Genomic DNA, 24797 nt, shown 5'->3' on the forward strand with positions numbered 1-24797 from the left:
CATCTTTCAACAACAATAACAGCTACAACGACAACGGCTCAGAATGACTACGCCCAGGGTCGGCGTGGACATCAACCGCCCACGTCCGCCGACCGCCTTCGATCTCTTCCCCAGCTCGGATGTGAGCTCCTGGCTCGACGCGCTGCAGGCCAAGATCCATCATGGCCTCGCTGGCGACCTTCCCCCCTTGCCCAGCCGCTCGCCATCGCCACTGAGAGCGAGTTCGCCTGATCCCAAGTCTCACGCAGAGAACGGGTACTCGGCGCAGTCGCCATCCGATCACCAGGCGTCGACTGACCACGACGGGCTGTTCGGCGACGAGGATGAGGACGAAGAGACGGATGGCCACGAGGACAACAATGAGTATGAGGATGATCAGCGCGAGAATCGTGACCCAGTCAATTATTATGACGACGGGCGAGGTGAGTGCACATTGTGGCCACCGGCTAACCCGTTTAGCAGTGGACCGCGAGACCAGCGCCGCTTCGCAGCCGTCAGTCGCGTCGTCAAGCCGCCCTTCATACCGTCAAGTGTCGCAAGACGAGGAGGTGTTCGAGCTCGTCGACTCGGACGATGACAACGAGGCGGAGGCGGAGGGAGAGGAAGAAGAGGAGTACGACGAAGAGGAAGACGATGGCCAAAGCGGCTTCGACGCGCGCTACTCTCACCAAGAGGGAGAGTGGGACGACGACGACCAGGCCACGCCCTACGACGATGAGTACGGGTATGATGACGATCAAGGCGAAGAGGAGGACGAATACGACAGGACCGTCGTTTACGACGACGAAGATGTCGACCCTCGGGATCACAGGTCCTTCTCTCCACAGCGGCCACAGGATGACGAGGACGTGGATGATGTGGATGTGGACGACGACGAGGACGACCAAGTCGCGTCGCCGTCATACTCTCACCAACGCCGCAAGGAAGAAGAACAAGACGATCTCTTCGGCGACGAAGACGACGAGGATGAGGAGGATGAGGGGGACGACGGTGATGCGGACGAGGAGGATGAGGAGGACGAAGAGGACGAGGAAGAGGATGAAGAAGCAAGACACCTTGCACCGAACGATCGCCTTCCTCTCACGCCTCAGTATCAAGCGTCAACTCCGGGTCGCGGCTCGGTGAATGAGCCGATCGAACTGCTCGAATCCGACGATGAAGACGAGGACGACGATGACGAGCCTCCACACCACCGACAGCATCACGGTCACGCAGACTACAACGACCAAGTCGATGAGATCGACGAGGACGAAGACGAAGACGCAGACGTGGATGATGAGGACGATGATGCGGACGGTGATGAGGAGGAGGACGATGGACCAGATGAGGTGGAGCTCGCCCACGAAGAGGACGATGAGCTCATGGATGTCGACCATCAGGAAGCCGAAGACGAAGAGGGCGACCGTTCCCCGACACCACCTCCACTCTTCAACTACAACACCGTCCTGGAACATGGCACGCTTCTCGACCAGGTCCCAGGACTCGATATCGCCCCAGCACCTGGAGCTGAAGACATCGCCTCGGCGTTGAGCCATCTCGTTGGGGAAGCTGCCGGTCACGAGTCACACATCCTTGACATGGCCTCAATCCCTATCGACCCCGAGCTGTTGGCTGCGCCTCTTGCTGGAGGACTGCCCGCGTCGACACATGAGATCGGCAACTTCCTCGTTTCATCAACAGACGGGGCCACACCGCACGACCCATCAAGCGCACTTCTCGCTTCAGCGGAATCTTTCGTCCCACACTTTGCTGCCGATCCCTCTCAGTCTTTTGAGGTCGCTGCTGGGCAGTTTGCGACCTACCTCGACGATCCGGCATTCTCGGCAGCCGTCTATCATACTACCGAGGTCGAGCAGTTCCACGTCGACCCTTCTGGCCAAGTCGTGGTTGAGCATGAGCTCACGCACGTCACCACAGAGTTTGTGGGTACTGCAGACCTCCCTCAAGACGAATCCCCTCGGACTGTCGCTCCGGCCGCTGAGATTGAGGACGAACCACCTGTCCTTGCTTCGAACACCACTGTCGACTCCGAACCTGCTCCTGAGCCCGCAGAAAACGTACAGCCAGAGGTTGAGATCGACGCGGAGAGGACTGCGATCCAAGTTGAGAGCACGGAGATTGAAGTGGAGAGCACTCCTGCGATTGAAGAACCTGACTCTGTGCCGGTGTCTTCGGTAGAAGCCACGCCTGAGCTCATCGTCTTTGATGGTGATGGTGAGTTGAGGAGGCATGGGAAGCGCTAACATCATCAGAAGATGACGAACTTGACAACAATGAGTCTGAGACAGTCGACGTGCTCGAGGTCGACGACGCCCCCGCGCCCCCTACAGCGACGGCTGATGGCGCCGATGTGGTGGTAGAGGACGACGAGATTGTTGTTGAGGGAGAGGAGGCCCCGGTGGAAGAGGAGGACGAGCTTGTGGAGGACGAGGAGGTGGAGGTTGTGGAAGTGGAGGAAGAGCGGGAGGTACTGGTGGAGGAAGTCGAGGAGGAGGAAGTCGTGGAGGAGGAGGAGCAGATCGAATCTGTCGAGGAGGACGAGCCTGAACCCTTGGAACGATTGGAGAGTTCTGAAGAACCCGAGCTCCTGGAGAGGCAACCATCCACCGAGGCGTCTGAAAAGGTCGAGGATCAACCCCCCAACGACGACACGGTTCTCGAGGACGAGCAGGTGGCCGACATTGAAGAGACTACCCCGCCAATTTTCGAGGACGACACCGACGGCGTGGAGTCTACCGATGTCGTGCCCCCGGAGGCTGGTCTACCACCATCAGAGGAGGCATCAAACGAGACACAGGCAGCCGCTGCAGTTCTTGAGGAGACTCTCGACTCTCAAGAGCCTGAAACGGCGAACGAGTCCACCGGCGCAGAGCCAGCAGCAACTACTGCTGACTCGGAGGAGCCAACCGTCCTTGCTGAGGAGCAGCTCCCTCACGACGGGGAAGAGCCTGAGCCGGAAGGTGAGAGCAAAGCTGTCGATGAGGGGCCCGCCGCCGATGCGGTTGCGGCCACGCACAAGCAGCCCACTCCCGAGGCCACGCACAAGCAGCCCACTCCTGAGGAGAAAAAGTCCCCCGTGGTCGAGAAGGCCGCCTTGGACGCAGTGAACCCAGTGCCTCCAGTTCTGCGTCACAACCACCAGCTGCAACGCGACACCCTTGCCCCCACACCCGCTGCCACACCCGCGTCGCCGTCCCAGTCCCATCGACGCACACGGTCTTCAATGCCGCTCGGCTCACCACCAACAACTCGCTCGCACTGCATGTTCCACAAGTTACAAGTTACCGACGGCGAACTCAGTAGTACAGTGGTGGTACCACAGTGCACCCTGTCGGATCGAGACAAGATTCGGGAGGAGCGAGCTACTGTCTTAGGCGACCTCACTCCGGAGGAGCACACTCTCTTGCACGGCAACCGACACTCGGTGTACGACCTTCACCCTGCCTTACGAAGCAAGCTCTCACGCATCGGCGTGCCGGTGGACAACGAAGGAGAGTGCCTCATTCTTTACGCCAGTGAGGGTGCTATCGAAGAGCGACGTGAGGCTTCGCCCCGCAAGGACCGCCGCTATTCGTCTCGCCCATCAGTCGGTCGAAGCACCAAGAGCCCGGACCCACGGGCACTGGGTAGCCCGTTACCACCTCCTGTGACTCCGAAGCGCACCACAAGATCAGCATCCGGTGCGCCGAGCGCCACCGTTGCTGCCTCTCCACTTTCAGCGGCTTCGAACAACCTTCAGCTTGTCACCGAGTCAGCAGTGCCAGCTGTACCGAACCCTCAAACGCCACAGCTGGGATCGGTACAGCTCCAGCCTGACACAGCCGTTACGCAGTCGCCGACTCGCCGGATTACACGAAGCATGCGCGCGTCCGTGGACCTTACGAATGCACCGCCAGCGGAAGAGACCAATGATGAGCCATCAGCTGCCGATGCGACCGATGCACCCCCGACGGAAGAGCCCGAACCACCAAGTGCAGAGGCGCAGGATGCACCGGCCAAGGATGGGCCACCCGCAGTCGACGTGGGTGAGCCCGAGGTAAACAACGGCCAGCCCGACGTTGAGATGGAGGATGCACCGGCACCCGCTGAACTGATTCCTCCGGCAACCTCGCCAGCGATGGGAACGCGCGCTCGGAAACGCAAGGCCGAACAGCAAGAAGACGGCGACGGTGGCGATCTCCCGGTGGCAGAGGCGGGGAGTGACGAGCCCGATAGCAAGCGCCGCGCCACAGATGCTGCGACAGAGAGCGCCGCGAGTGGAGAGCCGCAAGCCAAGCGCTCCAGATGGGGGCGGTTCTGGCCATTTGGGTAGGCGATTCTATAATGTTTATACATGCATGTGCCTGCGCACTAGCTGAGGAGGGCCACGACGTCGTCGCGGCCCGAGATTGTTGCAATGTCCAAGGCTGTTTGCTCGTCTGGATCCTGCGGCATGTAAGCTGAATGCTCTTCTTAGGAGACGAGCAGCTCACCAAGATGGACTTGTCGGCGCCCAACGAGATGAGGAGTTTGACGGCGTCGACATTGCCGCGGTCCGCCGCCAGGTGCAGCGGCGTGAATCCCTGAGCGTGAGCGTCGTCGCGCAGACGGGACGTACAAACTCGTCTTTTGCGTCCAGCAGTGCCCTGTCAGCAGCGAGGATCTGCCTCAGCGTTTCTGTCGACCCGGTGGCCGCGGCGTCGTGCACCAGGCTCTGCGAGCTGGCGCGTGCGTCAATGGGGCGAACGAGCCGCGAGCGAGCCGACATACCCTCCCTCGTCGGTCGGCACCATCATGCTAACGGACGGTCCGAAGCCGCCCCCGCCTCCAGACGACTTCCTCTCTGCCCCCTCCTCGCCCTCATCCACAGCCTCGGCGCCCTCGGCCCAGCCCGCCGAGCGCGCAATCTCAACGTACCGCGCGCGCGCGGCGTCCAGCCGGCCGTCGTACTCGGCCGCCACGCGCGCCCACGCGTCGTACTTTGCGCGTCCTTCAAACGAGAAGATGCCCGGGCGAGATCCGGTGCTGCGTGTTAGGCTGTGCAAAGCGGGGGGTACATACGGCCCAGAGGACGAGTTGGCAAACTTGAACAGACCGTAGAGCTGGCGTTAGCAGGTGGAGGGGCGGAGCGACCCACCTCGAGCCGCTTGTCGTTGCCCAGCCCTGAGGCCTGGCTTGACGACGAGAGCCAGGCTACCGCCGCGTCGAACTGCTCCTGTGTTGACATGGTGTATGGGGGAAAGAGTGTTGTTGTCGTCGTGGGGTCGATCGCCAAGTCGGTGGTCACGGGAGCAGAAGGATGTGACCGACCTCCACTTCGCTCGCTCGCTCGCGTCACTCGTCGTCGACCTCACAACGCAACACAACATCCTTCCTTTCCCCCTGCATTCACTCTTTCACCCTCGACAGCCCTCGCCAACGCCGCAATGGACGCCGAACCCTCCCAGCCCTCCGTCGTGGTCGCCTCGGCCACGTCGTCGGGCCTCTCGGTCAACCTGTACGTGCTGCCTTGCCTGCTGTGCTGACCCAAGGCACCCGCTGGCCATCCTCAACATCTCGGACCACTACACGCGCTCGACCATCACGGCGAGCGACTCGTCCCCGAAGCGTGCGTGTGAGCCAGCGTGCACAGCTGATGTCAGTCCTCGGCGCACTCCTCGGCTCGCAGACTGGCCGCGAGGTGTCGGTCGTCAACTCGTTCGAGCTCATCTACACCATCGAGTCGGACGGCGGCACGCCCAAGGTCGACGAGGAGTTCCTCGCCATGCGCAAGGACCAGTGTGGGTTCTGTTGGCGGGGCCGTGAGCTGACGGTTAGTCAACCAGGTCTTCCCTACGCAGTCGATTGTGGGCTGGTACACTGTTGGCGTCGCGCCGACTGCCCAGGATGCGCACATTCACAACCAGGTAGGCCGTCGTTTCGGCTAGTGTGCTGACAGCAGCTTGCGAGCATCATTGAGCCGTCGCCAGCAGCACTCGTCATCTTCAACCCGGCCATTCCCCAAGGCGCCAAGCAGCTGCCCTTTACCGTCTTCGAGTCGCTCGGCGACGGCGGCGAGAGCGAGAGGGAAGGCAAGTTTGTGCAGGTTGACTACGGTATCGAGACTGGCGAGGCGGAGCGCATCGCCGTCGACGGCGTCGCCAGGGAGACTGGCGGGGACACGGATCCGACCGGGCGTGAGTGGCGCGGGGTGGAGAGCAGGGAGCGTTCTGACGGTGAACAGAGATTGCGACCCTCACGACTCAGCGCAACGCCATTGCTATGCTCCAGGAGCGCGTTGCCGTTATTGTCGAGTACATCTCTGGCGTGCTGAATGGTGCGTCATGTTTACAACCGGCCGTGGCGTCGCTCACACGTGGACAGGAACGGCGGCTGTCGACCACAGCATTCTGCGCCAGATCTCGTCGCTCGTCGCGACCCTGCCCGTTATGGATGCTGATCAGTTCAAGGAGGAGCTGAAGACGGTACATCTGGGTGTGGTGGCAGGAAGAGTGAAACTAACGCCGGCACAGGAGTACAACGACGCCCAGCTCACGACGTATCTGACTACTCTGCTCGGCCAGCTCGAGGCCCTGGTGGACGTGAGTTTCCAACGTTGTGCTCTTGCTGACAACCTGCAGTACTCTGACAAGCACTTCGCCGTCTTCCCCGGAGGGCCATCTGGTGAGGGCGACTTTGGCCCCGGACGTGGCAAGGGCGGCTTCATGGCCGCCGGCGGCTTTGGTGGGTCGCGGCGCCGCGGTGGCCGCCGGTGAGCGGCCGTGATAGACGGCCCAAGATGATACTGTAACATATGTATGAGCGTAACGTCAATGCCCGCCTTCGCTTCGACACAGCGACCTCCTCCAGCGGAATAGAGCCTCCATCCACGGTGAATGCTTGTTAATCCATGCGGGTTGATATGATTGGGCCTTTATGGATTTGTGACGTCAACGGCAACTCGTCAGCCGACACGTCTATCTCACCGCGCGTCGCGTCACCACCGTAAGCCTAGCCGCCCAAAAAAGATGGGATTGATGGGATCTCGCAGGTTGCATCCTGTTCCATGCTCACCATCCCGCACCACCATCACAACGCACGAGGCCTCTTGACTCGCTTGCCTGCATTACCGGCCGCACTGGCTTCCCAGCGCCCGTCTCTCGCCCCGATACGCCTTCCCCTGGACAGGTGCTACACGGCTTACCGGACCTCTCGGCAGAAGCTCCCGAGACACGACCAGAGGCGACCACTTGCATCGCCGGCATTGTCGCCACTGCGCCATTCACATCAACAGGCAACAGGCGACATGACAGTCACCCCAGCAACGGTCCCGGGCGAGTACCCCTCGCCCACGCCCATCACGACTCGCACCAGCTCACCACCGCTCGACTACCGCTGGCTGCATACCGGGACCAAACAACTCGACCTGCCAACCGAGCCGATTGCCACCGTCGACACGGTGTACAAGCCGTTCTCGCCGCTCGAGAACGACCACATCGAGGCCGCGTGGCAAGACTACCCCCAGGCGCTCAAGAGAAAGGCGCTCGATACTTGGGGTATCGGGGACGGCGAATGGAGCCAGAAGAGCAAGGAGACCAAGGCGAAGGAGGCCAAGGAGGCAAAAGACGCCAAGGAAGCAAAAGAAGTTGCGGCCAAGAAGGCAGAGAAGGGCGGCAAGATTGACGACGCGAAGAAGGCCGCTTCCAAGGCCTCATCGAGCAAGGACGTCTCCAAGGACCGCCTCGACGCCTACCAGGCCGTCATTGAGAAGGCCTACTTGGACAGCTCCAGGTTTGACGTCGTGGAAGGTGTGCCCGTCAGCCAGGTATGTCACGCAGCGTTGGGCTAGCTGACACTAAGGACTCGCTATTCGAGGTCAGCCTGTCGACGCTCTCGCTTCACCCAGTGTACTGGCGGCAGTCTGGGCCCCGCATCCCTGTCATTCGGGGCACCTGGTTTGTGGGCGACGGTGCACGCCCGTGTACTTGGGACCTGGCGGCCGAGCTGGAGAAGGCATTCCAGTACGTGCCACTCGGGGTGCGACGCTGACTCTGCAGGGAGATCAAGCCGTGGCAGGCGTCGTACAAGGATGAGCTCGTCACCGCCCTCGCTGTCGGCGCGTCGGGCGAGGAGAAGCTCATGTACAAGCTTCCGTCGCGGTTCGGCAGCGGCCTGGGCGTTATCTTTGAGGACGAGATCAAGTGTCGAGTCATTGCGTGAGTGGCAAGGTTGTGGCGTGAGCTGATCATGCAGCTCGGGCACCTTCAACTATCTCTCTCGCCAGCTGTGGTCGTCTGTGGGTGCTAAACCCGGCGGCGTGTACTTCCACCGTGGCTACACTGCAGCATTAGCTGCCAAGGAGGCGGCCAAAGCCAAGTCGAGTGACAAGAGTGAGAAGGCTTCGTCACAGCCGGGTTCGGGCACAGCAACGCCAAAGGAGCCGAAGGACGACAAGGTCAAGGCCGACACCAAGGCCAAGCACAGCAGCAAGGACAGCCCCAAGAAGGCGGAGGAGGGACTGCAGGACGTCCTCAGCAAGGTCAAGAAGGACTGGGACGGGAAGCGCAAGGCCTTTGAGGAGCAGACTGCGCCAGTGGTCCACGCCAGCAACGATGACAAGCCGTGTACCGACCTGATCCTGCTCATCCACGGCATTGGACAGGACCTCGCGAAGGAGTACGAGGGGTTCAATTTCATCTATGCGAGCAACCAGCTCCGCCGAGTCCTGCGAAAGCAGTCGGGCGACCCAGCAATCGCCTCGGTGATGCGCGATGGCCGGTTCCAAGTCCTTCCTGTCCAGTGGAGGGCAAACCTCAACCTCAACAGCAACGACACCACCGCCGACGGTATCGACGCTGAGAAGGACAATGTGTTCACTATCGCCGATATCACGATCAAGTCGTCAATCCCCTATGTCCGCGACGTCACCAACTCGGTGCTCCTCGACATTCCTCTCTTCATGTCGCACCATCGCCAGCAGATGATCGAGGCGGTTTGCGCTCAGGCGAACCGGACGTACCGTCTCTGGATGGCCCGCAACCCTGGCTTCGAGAAGTATGGCCGCGTGCACATTGTTGCCCACTCTGTGAGTACCCGGCGTGGAGCGTGTGCTGATTGAAACAGCTTGGTTCAGCTCTTGCCGGCCACATTCTGTCGACACAACCGACCACCGTCCCTCGCCTCGCCCAGGTCTCCAGGGATGACCGCGACGAAGTCAAGGATCGCTTCCTCTTCAACACGTCCAACCTGTTCTTGGCGGGCAGCCCTCTAAGTGTGTTCCTGCAGCTGGAGCAGGCTCACTTGATTCCCCGTGGCGGGCGACTGAACACGAAGCGTGAGTTAGCGGGCTGGTGGTCGGTGGCTGACGATTCAGACTCTCGCCCGGACGAAGTCATCACCCATGCTGGCAAGTTTGGATGCTTGTCTGTTGATTCGTGAGTCTCGCTGTAAGAACTGAAGCTGATGCCAGCCTTTACAACATCTTCTACCCAACCGACCCCGTCGCGTACGCGATGAACGCGGCCGTGGATGTGGCGGTGGCGAAGACGCGGCCGCCATTACCCATCCCGTCGGTCGCCGGGTCGTTCCTCCCGCCCCTGCCGTCGATGCCGTCGCTGCCCGCTCTGCCTACGCTCCCTACGCTACCGGACGTGTCCAAGTACATCCCCAGCTACTTTAGCAGCGGGGACAAGAAGCCAAAGCTCGAGGCGATTGATGCGCCCGAGATTGAGATTGAGATGTCTGGCGGACCCGCCGAGACGGAAACGAGGGGTGAGCGGCGCTTTGCCGACCTCAATCCCCATGGAAGCATCGACTTCTCGCTCCCGTCTGCGAGCGTGAATGGGTACCTCGACATGATCACGTCGCACGGTAGTTACTGGAGCGATCAGAACTTTGGCGCGTTCCTGCTGGCCGAGACGTTCACCACGCCTGCGGACCGCGCTCGGACCGGGGCTGCGGCGGAGAAGGCGAATTAGTAGTTTATAGTCTAGGATGTATTCTGTCAGTGTGGCAGTCGTCAGGGAGTGTGGTCGTCGTCAGTGGAGTGCGTTTGAGCAAAGTCGAGCTCGAGTGTCAGTTGTCCTGCCGGGCCTCGTCGACCAGCCAGCGTGAGTACTTCTACCATGCGTGCATTCAATTTATAGCCTTGTTGTGGAGCACTACCAGCCATTGTTGTTGTTCTCGCGGCGCTCCTCGCGGCGCTGGCGGCGAGACTCGTGCCCGCCGCCCCCGTTGCCGTTGCCGTTACCGCCGTACCCGCCGCCGCCCTGCTGGCCGCCCCAGCCGCCCTGTTGGTTGTCGTACCCGCCGCCGTAGCCGCCGCCGCCCTGGTTGTCGTTGTAGCCGGCGACAAAGCCCTGGTCGTCGTTGCCGTTGAACCCGGCCGCGAAGCCCTGGTTGTCGCCGTACCCTCCGCCGCCGTACCCCCCGCCCTGGCTGTTGTCGTAGCCGCCGCCGCCGTTGTTGCCCCACCCGCCACCTCCGTTGTTGTTGTCCCACCCGCCTCCGTTGTTGTTGTTGTTGCCGTTGTCCCACCCGCCGCCGCTGCCGCAGTCGCTCCCGCCCCAAGCCTGCTGCTGGTAGTCCTGCTGGCCGTAGCACCCGCTCTGCCCAAGCGCGTACTTGGACTGCTCACGCGCGTCGTGGCGCGCGCGCTCGCGATCGATGTGGTCGAAGCCGCGCGTCTCGACGAGCTTGTCGGCCTCGGCGCCGGCAAAGCCCGCGATCAGCTCCTTGCCCAGCGCCCACGAGCGGGGCCGGCCATTGTCCCGCTCGTGGTTCTCGTACGCGCGCATCGCGGCAAAGCTCGCCGCGCCCGCGATCGCCTCGTGCGTGAGCGACCCGTCGTTGCACCCGTACACGTCGTCGTGGTGCCGGCGCTGGGGTCAGTGCTGGCCTGGGTGGGAGCTCACCTCGCGGTAGTCGTCGTGGTCGAAGAAGCCCATGGTGGGTGGTGGGGGCGGTCAAGCGCGGGGGGGTGGCTTATGTACTGTGACCTGCCGATTGCTCCTACGTGTCGTGTCGAGCCAGACTCGACGCCCGGGTCGAGGTCGTCGGCTGCGTCGCGTCGCTGGCGCCAGCCGTACGTCAGAGCCATTCCAGCTGCCACCAGGCCTGGGTGGGGATAGCCCGGCGCGCAGCATAGAGCCCTGCGAGCAGGCTGCACAATGGCCGCTTGCACTCGGCGCACAAGCGAGCGCAAAGTGGTTGCCGAACTCACCCCCCTTCTGGACCAGTCGGGCCACTGGCGACGTCGCCACATCCAAATTCTGGACGCGCGCTTCCCTGGCGGCGGGGCGGGCGGCGCGTCACTCGCCATCATCACTCGCTCGGCTATCGACTGGCCGACCCCTCGCCTTGGGCACGTCGCAGCGATGCTTGAACCCGGGCGAGGTCGCGGTGCATGCGGCGGGGGCTTGTGCTAGTACATGTGCGGAGTGACTGAGCGAGATTGATTGAGCGAGATTATTGTCGCGGCGGAAGTGCAAGTCGTTATCGGCGTCGATGACGTAGTGCTTGCTACGTACTGACCTGCTCGATCGCGCTCGACCCGATGGGCTACCTGCTCTCGACCAGATATCTAGATTTTCGAGCCCAGCTGCTGGATACTGTTGCTGCGCAGCTGCCTTCTCGCCTGCTGCCCGTCGCGCCGAGCCAACGCCCGCCTCGTGGAAACCGCCGGCCAGCACGCCTCGTAGGCATCGCCTGGTGCGCCCTCGGCGCCTCAGCCGGCGGCAGCAGAGGCAGACGGACGCGCAGAACGACGACTCTTGGCGCAGTCGGCGGGCCAGCCCCAAAGCGGCAGGCGCACAGGTCGCCGCGGGCGGATCGACGCTGATCGCCGCGACGATGAGTGTGGCGTGGCGCCGCCGAGGCATCACTACGGCCCGACAGCCCAGGCGCCCCAGTCCGAGCTCGAGCGGCCAGCCCCTCCGAGTGACGTCGAGCCCTCACCCCCCTCACTCCCCCACGCCCTCACCCACTGACGCCCCTCACTCACTGACGCCCCTCACTCAAACCCGCACGCACGCACAATCTGCGCCCTCGCCGCGCCCCCCTGTCCTCGTCAAGAAGCCCAAGTCGGCCTTTGATTCGCCATGTGAAAGGCACAGAGCGCGCCCACCGCCCCTCGTCGCGCCTGTGCCACCCCGCTTCATCTTGATCCGCTGCGAGATCGAGTCCAAGTGGGACGGGTTGTTTACAAACAAGCAGACGAAAGACGGCGACGGTGCAGAACAAAACAGTTCCTTTATGAGGGGCGTTGTGTACGCCCAGCACACGGCAACGCAGAGGGCAAAAGGGGTGCACCCAGACCCCACACCTGGAACACGACACCTGCTGCGGATAGCACGACGGAGCAGGCTGTGACTGACGAGATGGCAGCGTGCACTGCTGACTGCTACGCTACACCGAGTGGGCTGCTCTTCGACTCGACTGCACCCACCAGCTTGCTCGATCCACCACCTTCCTCCATCCCGTCACCAAAGTCGCTCGTCGACCTCGTCGACCGGTGTGGTGTGACTTGCTCGTCTGATAGCGGCCCCCTGCGCCCTCGGCCTCATGTGTCCTTTTGATCCCAGTCGCCCCGTCGCCCGCCCGCCCGCTCACAACATCGTCGGCCTTCCCCCCTCGCCCCTTGCCTTCCCTCTGCCGTCGCGCCGCCGTCGCCGTAATCACCAGAGGGGCAACACCGAGTCCTGGATGACTTGGAGTCACTCAACACACCACACCCCGCACAGGCCGCTCCCTTCCTCCTCGATGAGGCAACGCAGCGGCGACGACAGCGGCTGCAGCTCCTCATAAGCTCGACAGTCACCCACCAACTGCACTGTACCCATTGTCACATCACCCATTCGACGCTCCTTCACCCACCTCACACGCGTCTAGTCACTCGCTGTCGACATCTTAGCCTGCCCGCCTGTCATCACTGTCGTCACGCCTTCCTCAAGGCGTGGTGTCTCACTGCAATACCCCTCCCCCCTGTCCCATCTTCCTCATGTCCGCTGTTCAACCCCACGCCAAGCGGTCGTCGACCGAGCCCAAGAGGGTGCATTCAACGTCGTCTTTAGATAGCTCAAAGCCGCTGCCTGTGGGTGATGACGACGACCCCCAGCCCAAGCGCCGCGCACGTCGACGGGGGAAGCGCGGTGGAGGCTCCGCGAGGCGGAAGAGCGGTGAGGCTTTGGCCGAAACTCTATGGCTGACAGCGACCCAGCAGGAAGAGCGGCGGCGTTGGCTAATCAACCCCTTCCAAACTCAGGCCCCGCGAGCTCCGCTCTCTCGGTGAACGAAACCGTTCGCAAGCCCGACGACGACTGCGCCGCACTGGACACTGCACCGCGGCGGTTTGCCACGCCACTCGCCCCACAGGTCCCCGCCGCTTCGTCCAGTGGATTCACTCTTCCCCCCTTTCCTCCCGCAACAGCCCCCTGGCTCACCCCACATGCTGGCACAAGCACGTCGCCTATCAATCCTGTGTTTGGCAAGGGCGTTGAAGGGTTTGTTCCGTCCGAAACGGAGGCAAGTGAGTCTGCCGGCTTGATCAACGCTGATGTTCCCAGGTCGTGCGCCCTCCGGTGTCACCTCCGTTCTCCTTCACCGTCCTCCGATCGCCACCGGCCTCACCGCCTCATCGACCACCGATCCCAGGCCCGCCGTACCTCGAGGTTATGTGGGCAATCGCCTCCCAATTCCTGTAGACAACCTTCCTGCCACAAAGCCCTTCTCGTTCGACACGCCAAACATCTCTGCCGCCGAGATCGGAGTGCCCAAGGCGTACAATGCCGAATACCCACACCCGTTAACTGCATACGCCTCCCCCGCTGTCAACGCATCCACGGTTTCTACCTCTGGATACGACGAGCTCCTCAGTGAGCTCCTCGACAACGACCCCGGCGCTGCAATGGGATCAATTCTCGCCAACTCTGGCAAGGAGGGAATCGGTCCGCCAGCACTCAGCCTTCGCCCTGGCGCCGAAGACGGGTGCGGTATCCCCGAGAATCTCTGGCTGCAGTTGACGACTTGGGCGAGCGTCAAGGTTCCTGTGGGCGCTGTCGTCCCCATGTCTCATCCTTCGCGCTTCAACCCAGGTCCAAGGTTCGCCGCCATGCCCGACCGTAGTCGCAAGGTGCTCCCACCAGTCGCCGCGCGCCAACACATCGGGACGGAGCCATCTCCATCCTCAGACGTGTCCTCGCTCCGTCGGTCGCTCTCGACGGGAGATTTGGACACATTCTTGCGATCATGGTCCGAGCTCGCAACTGCCACGAGGCTGGCAGACGGACACCGCAGGAGTGGGTTAGACTGCCACAACGATGAGAAAACTGACAACCCAGGCTCGTTCCCCAACTCGGATTACTGTGAGTCGCCGTGCATGCGTTGTTGCACGTTTGTTAACCGCTTCCTCAGCTCCTCCATTCTACCGCCAGGGCCATCTTGCATCGCAAAGCGTGAGTGCCCAGTGGGCGCAGCCAAGTCTTACGCCCCAGCCGCTCGACTTGCCCTCCACATCCCAGTTCAGGCCACGGATGTCGCTTCCCTTCAATCTTCTCTCCCCCGTTGCAGAAGAAGAAACCCCACCTCCTACCGGCGCAAGTGTCGAGCAGCGCAGCCCTTTCCCCTCTCCTTTCAACCACGGCGGATTCTTGGCGGACACAGACACGCCAAAGGACCCGACCGAGTTTATTCCTTCAGTCTGGGACGAACCACGAGACCCCGACGCGTCCAGCTACCTTGCTGCGACACCCCTCACTCCACCACTCGACTGGCCAATGGAGCGTCACGAAGAGAAACCTCCCTGGGTTATCGAGCGTTACGAAGAGAAGTCTCCGGATGGTCGCCACGAGCAACCCCAACACACATCCCACATTCACTTCCCCGCTGTCCTCCTGCCGTCCGACGACGAGTGGGCACCAGCTACCACCACCCTCGACTTCTCTACCGGAAACTCCATTTGGGTATGACTCACCACCACCCAATGCCCTACCCCATGCCTATAGCAACTCTTGCTTCATCGGAAGCCTCTTGATCTCTCGACGCGGGCTCCCAGAGCATGGACACTGTAAATGCCTCGTGTTGCGCTCCTGCCCGCCGCCGTCCAAAAGTGTCATCAGTGTTCATCTCTGACGGCAGGGCCTGAGACTGCCATCTCCATACATGCACATCGCGGGATATGTATGAAATAAATGTGTAGGCTGGGTATGATGTGGCAACGGTTAGGCCGTGCCGTTCGCACTCCCATTCACCGTCTTGCTCGCAGCATTTGCAGCGTTCGCGGCGAGGAGTGTCGACATGGGCTGGCCGTATGCAAGCGAGCGGCGGACGTAGAAGAGCATGTACGCCTTTTGGCCGAGGGCACGGGCCAGTGTTGTTGGAGTAACTGGACTGTCAGTGATCGCAACACCTCAGAAACTCACCCTTGTCGTCGTCGCAGTGCCACCACTCGTCGCCGCTGCGCACGTCGGCCCAGTAGTGGCCGTTGTCGAGCTTGCCCTCGTGCGTTACGACGGCAAACAGGTCGTACGCGTACAGACTCGAGGGCAGGTCGTCGTCAGGCGCGTCGCCGTCCACCGAGGGTGTCTTGGACGCGGTACCGGACGAGCCTTCGACATACGGACGCATGTCGAGGCGGCTGGGGAACTTGACGGGCGTCTCGACCTTGCTCGACGTCGAGTTGTGCGCAAATCGCTGCGGGTTAGGTTGGGCCAGCAGAGACGGACTCACTTTGAGCTGGAAGGACAGCACCGGGGGGAGCTTCTTGATGGATAACTTTCTGGTCGCGACCACGCCTCGCCCCCCACCGCACGAGCTGCAGTCGTACCCCTTGCCGTGGTCGCCGCCGATGCGCTCGTCGGCGCAGAAACGGCGGAGGAGCGATCCGAGTGTGAGGGACGCAGCTGACGAGTCGGTGGGAAAGTCGAGCTGGATGTCTAGCGTCGGGTCCACCGTGGTCGAGGTCGTCTGACATGACGAGCACGTCACGGTCGACACGAGCGAGCCGGCAAACGTTTGGTCTGCACGGTCAGACACGCTGGCACCAAGGTGCAACACTCACGTGCGATGCAGTTGCAGCTCGACAGCTGGCCCTTGGCGTGCGCGTGGATCTGGTCCAGAGCAGCGAGGAAGAAGGAATGTGCGTCTGAGTGTGAGCTCATGCAGGGTACGACCAGCTCACCCTGCTGCCCGTAGCCCTCTAACTCGGCAGAGGCGTGCCACATCGAGTAGAGCATGGTGACGGGCCCAAAGGGGCTCGTGTCGTCGTTGTGAAACTCTTCAAACGCGCGGTCCATCTCGCAGCACATGCAACCCTTCTCGCGGTCGGCGGGCGTGCTCCCGCCTGGGGTCTCGGTCCCGATGAACGGGCGGCCGACAGCGAGCCCGCGCGAGCCGTTCGTACACACATGGCGATTGTGCTTGTCGCTGAGGAAATAGGCCTTGAGCAGCGGGTTGTGGATGAGCGCCTGGAGAATGGACGAGAGGAAACACGTCTGCGAGAGGTTGAGGAGGGGTCGAAGGCCTGAACACGGGTCAGCCTGGTCCGCTCCAGCAACAACAAACTCACCCCGACACGACGCCCGCGCCATGTCGCCTCCGAGCGGCTCGCCCTCCCACGGCTTCCAGTGGCCACGCCCTCGTCCGCGTCCGCCGCCGAGGAGGCTGCCCTCACGTGACTGGTCGTGCTCCTCCTCGACACGGATGCGGACGGTGCGGAAGAGTGCCTCAAAGGCGTCCGAGTAGACTGTGTCGTCGCACTCGGAGCAGAAGATGGCGCCAGTGATCGGGTCGACGGCTGCGATTGTCAGCGTCGGTCGTGTGCCTATTGTCCCGAGCCACGTACCAAATTCGCATCGGGTCGACTGGGCAAAGTGGTTCGGCATGCAGTCGCGGTGAACGCTGCGCGACGACGATGCGTGCACGGGAGCACAGCCGATAAAGTTGCATGTGAGACACGCCCATGGGCGGGCGAGCACCGATCCACACTCGTGGCACTCGGGCGGGGCGGTCTGGGGTGTCAGTCATCCGCAGCAAGAGGCGGTGGCGGGGTAGCCGTTGGGCTTGCAGCAGCAGCTCTAGCCGGGCCACGACGGTCGAGCTGATGCCACTGGATCCGCCACCACGATGCCACTATCGATGCTCACCTTTTTCCGTTTGGCGCCTTGGTCCAGGGCGCCCCACCGCACGACTTCGGAGAAGCGCTTCTCGGCTAGCGCGCGCGCCGACGTGTCCTTGGCCGGGCTGGCGGCCGCCGGCGTGCCGTTTGATGTGGTTGACTCGCCGGGCTCGGTCTTGACCTGCGCCGGCGGGGTGGCGCGGCGGCGTTCGACCAGCGCACGGAGATGGGGGCAGATCGAGGTGTCGCTCTCGACCGAGGGGAGGGTCGGCTGAGCTATCATGGTGGTGGGGGTGGGGATGGTGAGTGGGAGGGCTGGGCGATTCAATACTTGGTTCTGCGTCGTTTGCCGTCGTTTGTCGTGAGATGAGTGTCCGATGTGGCCCAGGACTGGCTGGCGATGAGGCGACGACTTGGATGACTGACAATGCTCCTCGTCGCTCTTCGGCAGTCGACCGGAATGGGATTGCTTGCGATGTGGTAGCATTTCAGGGTAAAAAGCCACGTGGTCTCAGGAACAGACGGCGTCACTATCACTGATAGTCAGATTTACTTCCGCACAGACCTTTTGACCGATGTCCACGTGGTAAAACTTAAACCGGCCCCCCCTCAACCTCCACAACAACAACATGGTCGTCCAAGCCGCGTCGGTGCATCAAGCCAAGTTGCAGACAGAGCACAGACATCCATCGCACCTCCTTCTTCGACGCGTCGTAGCGACCCACACTTCGGCGTCGGCTAGACAAACACAACCCGCGACGACACCCAGCCCCCAACCGCCGCCACCATGTCTGGATCCAATCCGGGCAACGGTGCCCCGGCGCACCCCGCGCTCCTGCAGCCGCCCTTCTTCGCCGTCGAAGGCATCAGCGCCAGCACGCCAATAACGTCGCAGATGGAGCAGATTGACCAGCTCAACACGCTCCTCCTGCAGGAAATCGACGCCAACTTTGCGCGCTTCCACCAGGTCATCACGGCGCGCATCCTGCCCGAGATCAAGCGTTTCAGCCTCGAGAGCCGGACGACGCGCGAGGCGGCCGACTTCCACCGCGGTTTCTACGAGGCGGCAGCACAGGTGCAGACGCACCCGCACGGCGAGGACCCCGCGCAGAGCACGTCGCAGTCGGAGATCTACGCGTCGTCGCCCCAGCCGACAGAGTACGATGACCACACGTTCACGCTCAGCCACGGCGAGCAGTCGACCGTCAACCTCGACGACCGGACCGCCGAGGGCTCGTTCATGTTCGAGCCTGGACCGGGAGCGACGAGCACACCGCTCCCGGCGCGCACGGCAGACCCCGACGCCAGCTGGGAGGAGAGCATGGGCAGTCCGTTTGAGCGCGTCGACCGCCAGCTCGGCGGCCTCCGCCTCGACGACAGCAGCAGCGACCTACCCACGCCCTCCCTGCCGAGCGGGTACCGCCTGCCCAACCTCGGCAGCGACAACTCGACGTTCAACGCGAGCACAGGGACGGTCGACCGCGCCGATCTCGCGTCTCTGCAGTTCAAGCCTCAGGCACAAAGTGGTGGCTCGACGCCTCGCCCTCGCGCCGGGCAGAAGACGCCAACAAAGCCGAGCTCGAGCTTCCTCACGGCCAAGGGCGCGCCGACACCGCGGCTCATCGACCTGACCAACACGCCGCTCAGCGCGAAGATCTCGCGGAAGAACCCCGCCGGACCGCTGCGGTTCGACGACGACGACGAGGACGACTTTGCAATGTCCCCTCCCGTCACGATGAACTTTGGGCGCCTGCCGTCCCTCCCGCCACGGGCCCAGGCAATATTCAGCGCCGGGACGCCGGCCAAGGCCTCGGCGTTCTCGACGGGGCCGGCGGCCGCGCCGTCCTCAACCATCTTGGACCCCGAGCCGCCTGCCGAGCCGCCCACCGGCGTCGTCGAGCAGGCGCAGGAGATTGGCGACCTCTTAGACGAGATTACGCGCGGGTACGACGACTACGAGCCGAGTCCGCGCATGCCGACGCCGGCAGGGCTCGGGCGCTACTCTATCCTGCCTAGCGACTTTGGCCCGGGCCGGCGGCTGTTCGAGGACAGCCCACAGCCCGAGGCCGCGCGCGGCGGCCCGCGCCGGTCCGTCGCCAACACGTCGTTCGGGAGCGATATCCAGACTACCAACGACGGCCCGGGCCAGTTTATTGATGACGACGAGTCGTTCGACGACGACAACGACGATACGTTCAGCTCGGCAGGCGGCGACACGGTCCACCAGCCGGTCGACCCGCAGGCGTACGACAACAGCTTCTTTTCTGATGCTGATGGCGATGCGTCGCTGTATCCGGCAGCAAGGGTCGAGGTCACGGACACGCACGTTGGCGGAGGCAGCGGCAACGACGCGTCGCTCGTGTTCGGGAGGCCCGGCGGTGCCCAGGCCGGCCAGGCATTCGCCCTCCTGCAGCAGGATGACATGGTCACGTATCACGGCGGACGGCTCGAGGACGCCCAGATCCCCGGCAGCCCTACGCGCAGGCGATCTTGAGTTCTCGGCACCCATAGAGCATTCCGGGGTCTATGTACATACTTTTGCCCAAAAGATTATGGCAGCTATGGCTCCTCTACAACGGGCTCCGCGCTCTCGCAGCGCAGGTGGACGGCTCGGCCGTCCGCTCGGACGGCAACCTTGTCTTCCTCGCCGGCCTTGACACCTTCCGTCTTGGACGCCCACAGCTCCTTGTTGCAGATAGAGCAGACTGTCTGGGTGGAGCGCCAGCCTGCTTGAGTCTTGATGACCTTCTCCTCCAAGAGGTCGTAGACGTCGGCATCGACCAGGCGAGTGCTGAGGGCGAGCACCTCTGCGTCGCCCTTGAAAGAGTCGAGCATCCCAGACAAGATTGTTCGGAACTCGGAGTAGGCTCGTGCGCCTGGCGCGCCACCGTCGCCCTTCTTGTTCTTTCCCTTCTTGTTCTTGCGCTTCGAGTCGGACGGGGCGGCTTCAACGAGGCGCTTGAACAGGCGAGCAAAGGAGGGTGTTGTGGACGAGGATGTCGAGAGCAGGGCCTGGAGTGTGTCCTGCACAAGTCCGCGCAGGCTCTCGAGAGCAGTGGTGTTGAGTGGCGCGATGGTGCCAGATGTAGCGTCAGGCTTGCTGAGAGCCGACATCTGGTGAACGAGGTCGGTAATCGCGTGCAGAACACCAAACCACATGTCCTCGACAGGGGCTCCTTCCGTGGAATGCTCGCGGCATAGTCGCACTGCCATGTGCGCAACACCCGACAGCGTCTTGAGAGCCTGGTCGACATCGCCCTCTGCGGACTTGACAAGCCCTTCTGCGAGGTCTGAGCCAGTGGCAGCCAAGACCGAGGTTACGGTCTCGAAGGCTTCAGATGTTTTCCCTTGCCGGTCGAGAGCCCACAGCTGGGCCTCGGGTTGACCGGCACTCTCAAACTCCTCGGCAAGCTGTGGCAGGTTGAAGAACTTGGGCCCACGCAGGTCGAGGAACGGCACAACGGCAGCCGACTCGTGAGCGGCCAACAGCTTGACGTACTGATGCCGAGCACCGACATCGAGATGAGCTTGGGGAGCTCCCCTGCTCAACGGCTCCCCAGCGTCTCCCTCGCCTTCGTCCGCGGTGGGGTCCAAGAGGCAGCGAAGATACACAAGTTGCTTGTGCTCCGAGTCCTTGAGAGCCGAGATCGCAGTTTCGTGGAGCGCGGGGACCGAGCGATCGATGAATCGGGCCGTGTCTCTAATGCTGTGACTGAACAGCTGGGGCAACGCCTCGGAAACGCTGCGGGTAACGTCGAACGGCACGATTCTAGTGCTCGCCTTGGCCGCAGAGACGATCTCATCCAGACTGCTGAAGACCGTGGAGTCGGTCTCTGGGTCCTTGAGGAGAGATTGGATGAGAGCGCCCCACTTGCGGTCTCGTCGATAAGCCGACCTCAGGATGCGGAAGAACCCAGCCTCCTCGAACCGGACGAGCATTTCCTCCGAATCGTGAGGCGTGTAGGCAGACAACATGTACTCGGCTGCGAGCTGTCGGTCCTCGCGAGTGGACAGGTCGGGGTCGGCAGCAAGGCTTACGAGGATACGATGCGATGTTGATGGAGGAATGAAGATGAACTGAGGGTACTTGGGCAGGTTGCGCGCGACGAAGATGTGCAGGAAGGTGACGTCGCGGGAGTGAAAGCCGTTGTCCATGACGTCGAGCATGAGATTGATGATGCTCTGGCGGTTGATTGCTCGCGATGGGTCGTTGAGGTATGGGTCCTCAAAAGCAATGTCCATTGCATGGAGGAATGCTTCGGTGTCGAAGCGAAGCAGGAGGCGGAGGTAGGGGTAAGGGGGCTCGCCATAGATTCCATCGTCCTGCTCAGTGAGCACCAGCTCGTGAGAGCCTTCCGGCCAGTAAACGTTGCAGTCGGAGAAGAGCATCCCGTAGGCATCGTTTCGGGCCCGAGTGGCTTCGGGGTCGCGCATCGCCTCATCAGACGGGTACCAGAGACCGGAGAGGACGTTGGCGATGTAGGCGTACAGTTTGTATGCGTCGGGAGCGAGTCGCTCCTCGTCTTCACCACCGCTCCCTTCGCCGCCGACAAGGCTGGGGCGCTCCGCTCGGTGGCGCTGAATGTCACAGACAATGCTGATGAGCTTGACGATCGGCGCAATGTAGTCACCCATAGCGCAGGTGTACACGTAGATGAGAGCATCCCATAACCTGTGCTTCAGGCAGAGGTTGACGGCTTGGTTGATATCCAATGAACTTGGTTCGATGTGCCAGATGACGGCCTCTGCAAGTGCGTACTCGCCACGATCGTCGTGTAGCCTGATGAGGGCTTGCACCGCCGACGGTGGGACGTCGGAAATTCGGCCCTCGAAGATGTAACTCTCCAGCCGTGTCAGGAAGATGCCCTCGATGCCGGCGTTCGAGAAGTGCTCGTACGCCTCGTCGAATAGGAAGGTGGTATCGTTCATTGCAAGGCACGCGTCGATGCAGGCAGTTGCAAGGCCCTCGAAGAGCGCAGTGAGATCAACACCACGACCGTCGGCACTGAAGTGGGTGTCGTCGTGCATGCGTTCTTCAGAGAACGCCCAGTCCAACGATGCCCGCATGAGCTCTCGGACCCGTGTGCCGACAACCTGGCGGCGCTCCTCTGGGTCGTCGGACAAATTGATCGTGTTGCCCGGTGCCCGACCCTCATAGTACGCGAGAGCCAGATTGATGGCAGCGAGGAAATCTCCTTTATGAACATTGGTGAGGACACGGTCGTTCCAGTGCTGCAATGTTCCAACTTGCACGTTGGCTTTTGTGAGCAGGAAGAGCTTGCTGCGATACGTTCGCACGCTGCTGGCGAACGAGTTGGGTACGGCATCGATAGTCCCCTTGCGCACACCCAACCCGGCGTAGAAGTCTTGGGAGGTGAGGAGCTTGGTTTGCAAAGGAGTGATCTCGACAGGAGACAAGGAGCGGACGTTGAGCAGAATGATCTCGGATGGTGTGATGAGCAGAACGTGCTGAGAAGTCAGCTGGGGCCCTGATACACTGCTTACGTCTGAATCAAACCAGTGAAGGGACTGAATGGGATTAGGCGCTTCCCATCGTCGGCCTTCTACAAACTCGGGAGTCTTGACAGGCTCGCCCTTGATCGCGGGCGTCGTTGCGATGCGCACCCGCAAGAATCGCAGCGATGTTCCCCACGAGTACGCCAGGACGGGGTCTGACGGGTTGGCATTGGGGTCTCCACTTGACGCAACCTCGCCCGACTTTAACCATGCTGCGCTGGCAACGTATCCACCGTAGGGTCCGCCAGCAGAGTCGCGCATCTTCCTGAACCATGTCTTGGCTGAGGGCTTCATGCCAACGACGACAAGTTTCACTGGAGTGAGAAGCGCAGAGAAGTGGAACTCGTCGGTTGCATGTGGCGCTGCACCAAGAGGTAGTGGGAGTGTGGCGAGCAGAGTAGTCGGGCGTTTGGCTGGCTGCGACCGAAGGGAGCTTGGCGCTGAAGGGTGGCCTTCAGCACGCGGCGACTCGGCTACTGCGTTGCCTGCGGCAACGCTGGCTTGTTCGGGACGTTCACGTTCCGGATACGAGCCAAGCATGCGCACGACATCGGTGCTGTCGACTCCCATAATGCGACCAAGGCTGAACCAAAAGGCCCGGCCATCCTCGTCACCCGTGACAATCGACGTGTGACGCTTGCCGACAAAGCCAATGTGGAGGATTCGGCTGCCTTGAAGATGCCCCTCTTTCCGTCCCGAAAGGACTGAGCGCAGATTAAGGGCCAAGGCCGTTCGAGCAGGCTTTGACGGGTGGGCCAGGTCGTACAAATAGATGTCGCCGTTGGCATGGCCAACGCCGATGAAGGTCTGGTCCGGGCAGATAGTGACCGCAGTGACAGGGCCAGATGATGCAGCTGGGGTTAGCTGAGTCATTGCCAGCACGCACCTATTGTCTCGTTTCCGACCGCGCAGCGGACTTCCTGGCCGAAGCCGTAGACGACAACCCAGCCTCCGTCGGTTCCGACAGCGACCATCCCATTGACGTCCATCACCGTCGGCACTCCGTAACTCGCTTCGGAAGCACCCTCTGTGCTTGGGCCATCTTCGGAACTGGTAGGCTGAGCTGACGATCTTGACCCATTCTTCGTCCGATTGAACAAATGAGCCGAGAGATGCCGGAGCGGATGGAAGGTGAACGCCGGTCCTTGGTTCTTCATGCCATCGGTGTCGGGGTTGGGGGCCGGGACAAGAGGACGAGACGGCCCAGAGGCCGATGCGTTGGAGAACGATTCCGAGCGCGAGAGCGAAAACTGACTTGGAATCCGAGGAATTTGTTGCTCTGCCGAAGCCACGGACAGGTAAGAGGAGGATGAAGGGATTCGAAGAGTTGTCGGTTGCGATCGCAGCCTCGACACTGAAGGGTCTGAACATAGTTAGCAGGGAGAGGATGCACGGGGCGACGCACGGAGGTATGATCGTGACGGTCCACTCGGGCTCCCTCGGACCAAGCTTCTGTCCAGGCCGAAGACTGATCCAGTCGGCGTTGATGGTGCGCTTCCCGATGGCATCTCCTGCTTGATTAGTCGTGAACAAGGAAGGTGCGTTCAACCCACGGGTGGAGAAGCGTGGAATGCGCCAAACTCTTCCTCTCCCTTGTCACCATCTTGCAGGACTGCCCGGACCGCTTCATCATAGCCCAAGCCCTGGTGGGGGTGGTAATCGCCCCAGCCTTCATCGTCTGTGTCACCATGGGATGAGTGAAGTTTTGTTGGCGTGGCGAGGACCTGTTCTATCCTCTTCGAGTACTCTGCGGCATCCGTGTCGTCGCCGTCCGCTTCAATGGTTTCGAGATGCGCCGAACCGGTTCGGAGCCACGTCGGACTCTCCAGCTGTTGCCCATGATCTTCTGGTGCCAATGCTGGCGAATGACGCTGCCAGTAGTCACTTGGCCCCTCTTCTGGATCATCGTCATCTTCCACGAACCCGCGGTCGCTCATCTGCCTCCACAGTGGAGGTGGCTTTACGTTTCTCGACCTGTTCGCCGACCATGCCGAGGGATGAGGAAGAGACTCTACTGGCGTCGCACTGCCATCGGCTTGGTCGCTGCCAGACGAGCCTTGGCGACGCCGTGGTGTGTCGCCTGTCGAGCGGCTTGGGGATATGGACATTAGGCTAGTGTGGTGTGGTGGAGGGTCGAGTTGCCTAGATTAAGAGCATTGTCGACAATGCTGAGCTAACAAGGAGTAATTGATAAGGCCAAGGGGGGAGGGAA

The 24797-nt window shown here is 62.0% G+C and overlaps 8 protein-coding genes across 8 annotated transcripts; 4 read left to right on the forward strand and 4 right to left on the reverse strand.

The window, feature by feature from the left end:
- Window positions 1-43: 43 nt before the first annotated feature.
- Q8F55_007759 (uncharacterized protein) lies at window positions 44-4312 on the forward strand (the record flags this gene model as incomplete). Its single annotated transcript, XM_069356179.1, has 3 exons — window positions 44-422; window positions 460-2214; window positions 2253-4312. 3 exons carry the CDS (start codon window positions 44-46, stop codon window positions 4310-4312), a joined length of 4194 nt encoding a protein of 1397 aa, XP_069206020.1.
- A 38-nt stretch (window positions 4313-4350) lies between these two features.
- On the reverse strand, window positions 4351-5206 carry Q8F55_007760 (uncharacterized protein; the record flags this gene model as incomplete). Its single annotated transcript, XM_069356180.1, has 6 exons — window positions 4351-4425; window positions 4473-4562; window positions 4598-4700; window positions 4750-5004; window positions 5041-5081; window positions 5117-5206. The coding sequence occupies 6 exons, from the start codon at window positions 5204-5206 to the stop codon at window positions 4351-4353; spliced, it is 654 nt and encodes a 217-aa protein (XP_069206021.1).
- A 199-nt stretch (window positions 5207-5405) lies between these two features.
- On the forward strand, window positions 5406-9935 carry Q8F55_007761 (uncharacterized protein; the record flags this gene model as incomplete). The annotated part of the gene is made up of 16 exons (XM_069356181.1): window positions 5406-5476; window positions 5511-5587; window positions 5622-5759; window positions 5797-5885; window positions 5921-6155; window positions 6203-6295; window positions 6343-6443; window positions 6492-6560; window positions 6600-6702; window positions 7281-7783; window positions 7819-7979; window positions 8016-8174; window positions 8212-9043; window positions 9082-9292; window positions 9332-9392; window positions 9428-9935. The coding sequence occupies 16 exons, from the start codon at window positions 5406-5408 to the stop codon at window positions 9933-9935; spliced, it is 3411 nt and encodes a 1136-aa protein (XP_069206022.1).
- Window positions 9936-10118: 183 nt separating this feature from the next.
- Q8F55_007762 (uncharacterized protein) lies at window positions 10119-10904 on the reverse strand (the record flags this gene model as incomplete). The annotated part of the gene is made up of 2 exons (XM_069356182.1): window positions 10119-10838; window positions 10872-10904. The coding sequence occupies 2 exons, from the start codon at window positions 10902-10904 to the stop codon at window positions 10119-10121; spliced, it is 753 nt and encodes a 250-aa protein (XP_069206023.1).
- Window positions 10905-13510: 2606 nt separating this feature from the next.
- Q8F55_007763 (uncharacterized protein) lies at window positions 13511-14921 on the forward strand (the record flags this gene model as incomplete). The annotated part of the gene is made up of 4 exons (XM_069356183.1): window positions 13511-14252; window positions 14295-14318; window positions 14368-14408; window positions 14448-14921. The coding sequence occupies 4 exons, from the start codon at window positions 13511-13513 to the stop codon at window positions 14919-14921; spliced, it is 1281 nt and encodes a 426-aa protein (XP_069206024.1).
- Window positions 14922-15173: 252 nt separating this feature from the next.
- Q8F55_007764 (uncharacterized protein) lies at window positions 15174-17351 on the reverse strand (the record flags this gene model as incomplete). Its single annotated transcript, XM_069356184.1, has 8 exons — window positions 15174-15337; window positions 15375-15645; window positions 15682-15971; window positions 16013-16096; window positions 16133-16474; window positions 16520-16747; window positions 16796-16961; window positions 17097-17351. 8 exons carry the CDS (start codon window positions 17349-17351, stop codon window positions 15174-15176), a joined length of 1800 nt encoding a protein of 599 aa, XP_069206025.1.
- Window positions 17352-17855: 504 nt separating this feature from the next.
- Window positions 17856-19562, forward strand: ASK1 (DASH complex subunit ask1; the record flags this gene model as incomplete). The annotated part of the gene is made up of 1 exon (XM_069356185.1): window positions 17856-19562. One exon carries the CDS (start codon window positions 17856-17858, stop codon window positions 19560-19562), a length of 1707 nt encoding a protein of 568 aa, XP_069206026.1.
- Window positions 19563-19627: 65 nt separating this feature from the next.
- On the reverse strand, window positions 19628-24522 carry Q8F55_007766 (uncharacterized protein; the record flags this gene model as incomplete). The annotated part of the gene is made up of 5 exons (XM_069356186.1): window positions 19628-22537; window positions 22574-23439; window positions 23472-23948; window positions 23991-24096; window positions 24139-24522. The coding sequence occupies 5 exons, from the start codon at window positions 24520-24522 to the stop codon at window positions 19628-19630; spliced, it is 4743 nt and encodes a 1580-aa protein (XP_069206027.1).
- Window positions 24523-24797: the final 275 nt, after the last annotated feature.

The sequence above is a fragment of the Vanrija albida genome (genome assembly GCF_041260175.1).
Source record: "Vanrija albida strain AlHP1 chromosome Unknown contig_6, whole genome shotgun sequence".
Classification (NCBI taxonomy): domain Eukaryota; kingdom Fungi; phylum Basidiomycota; class Tremellomycetes; order Trichosporonales; family Trichosporonaceae; genus Vanrija; species Vanrija albida.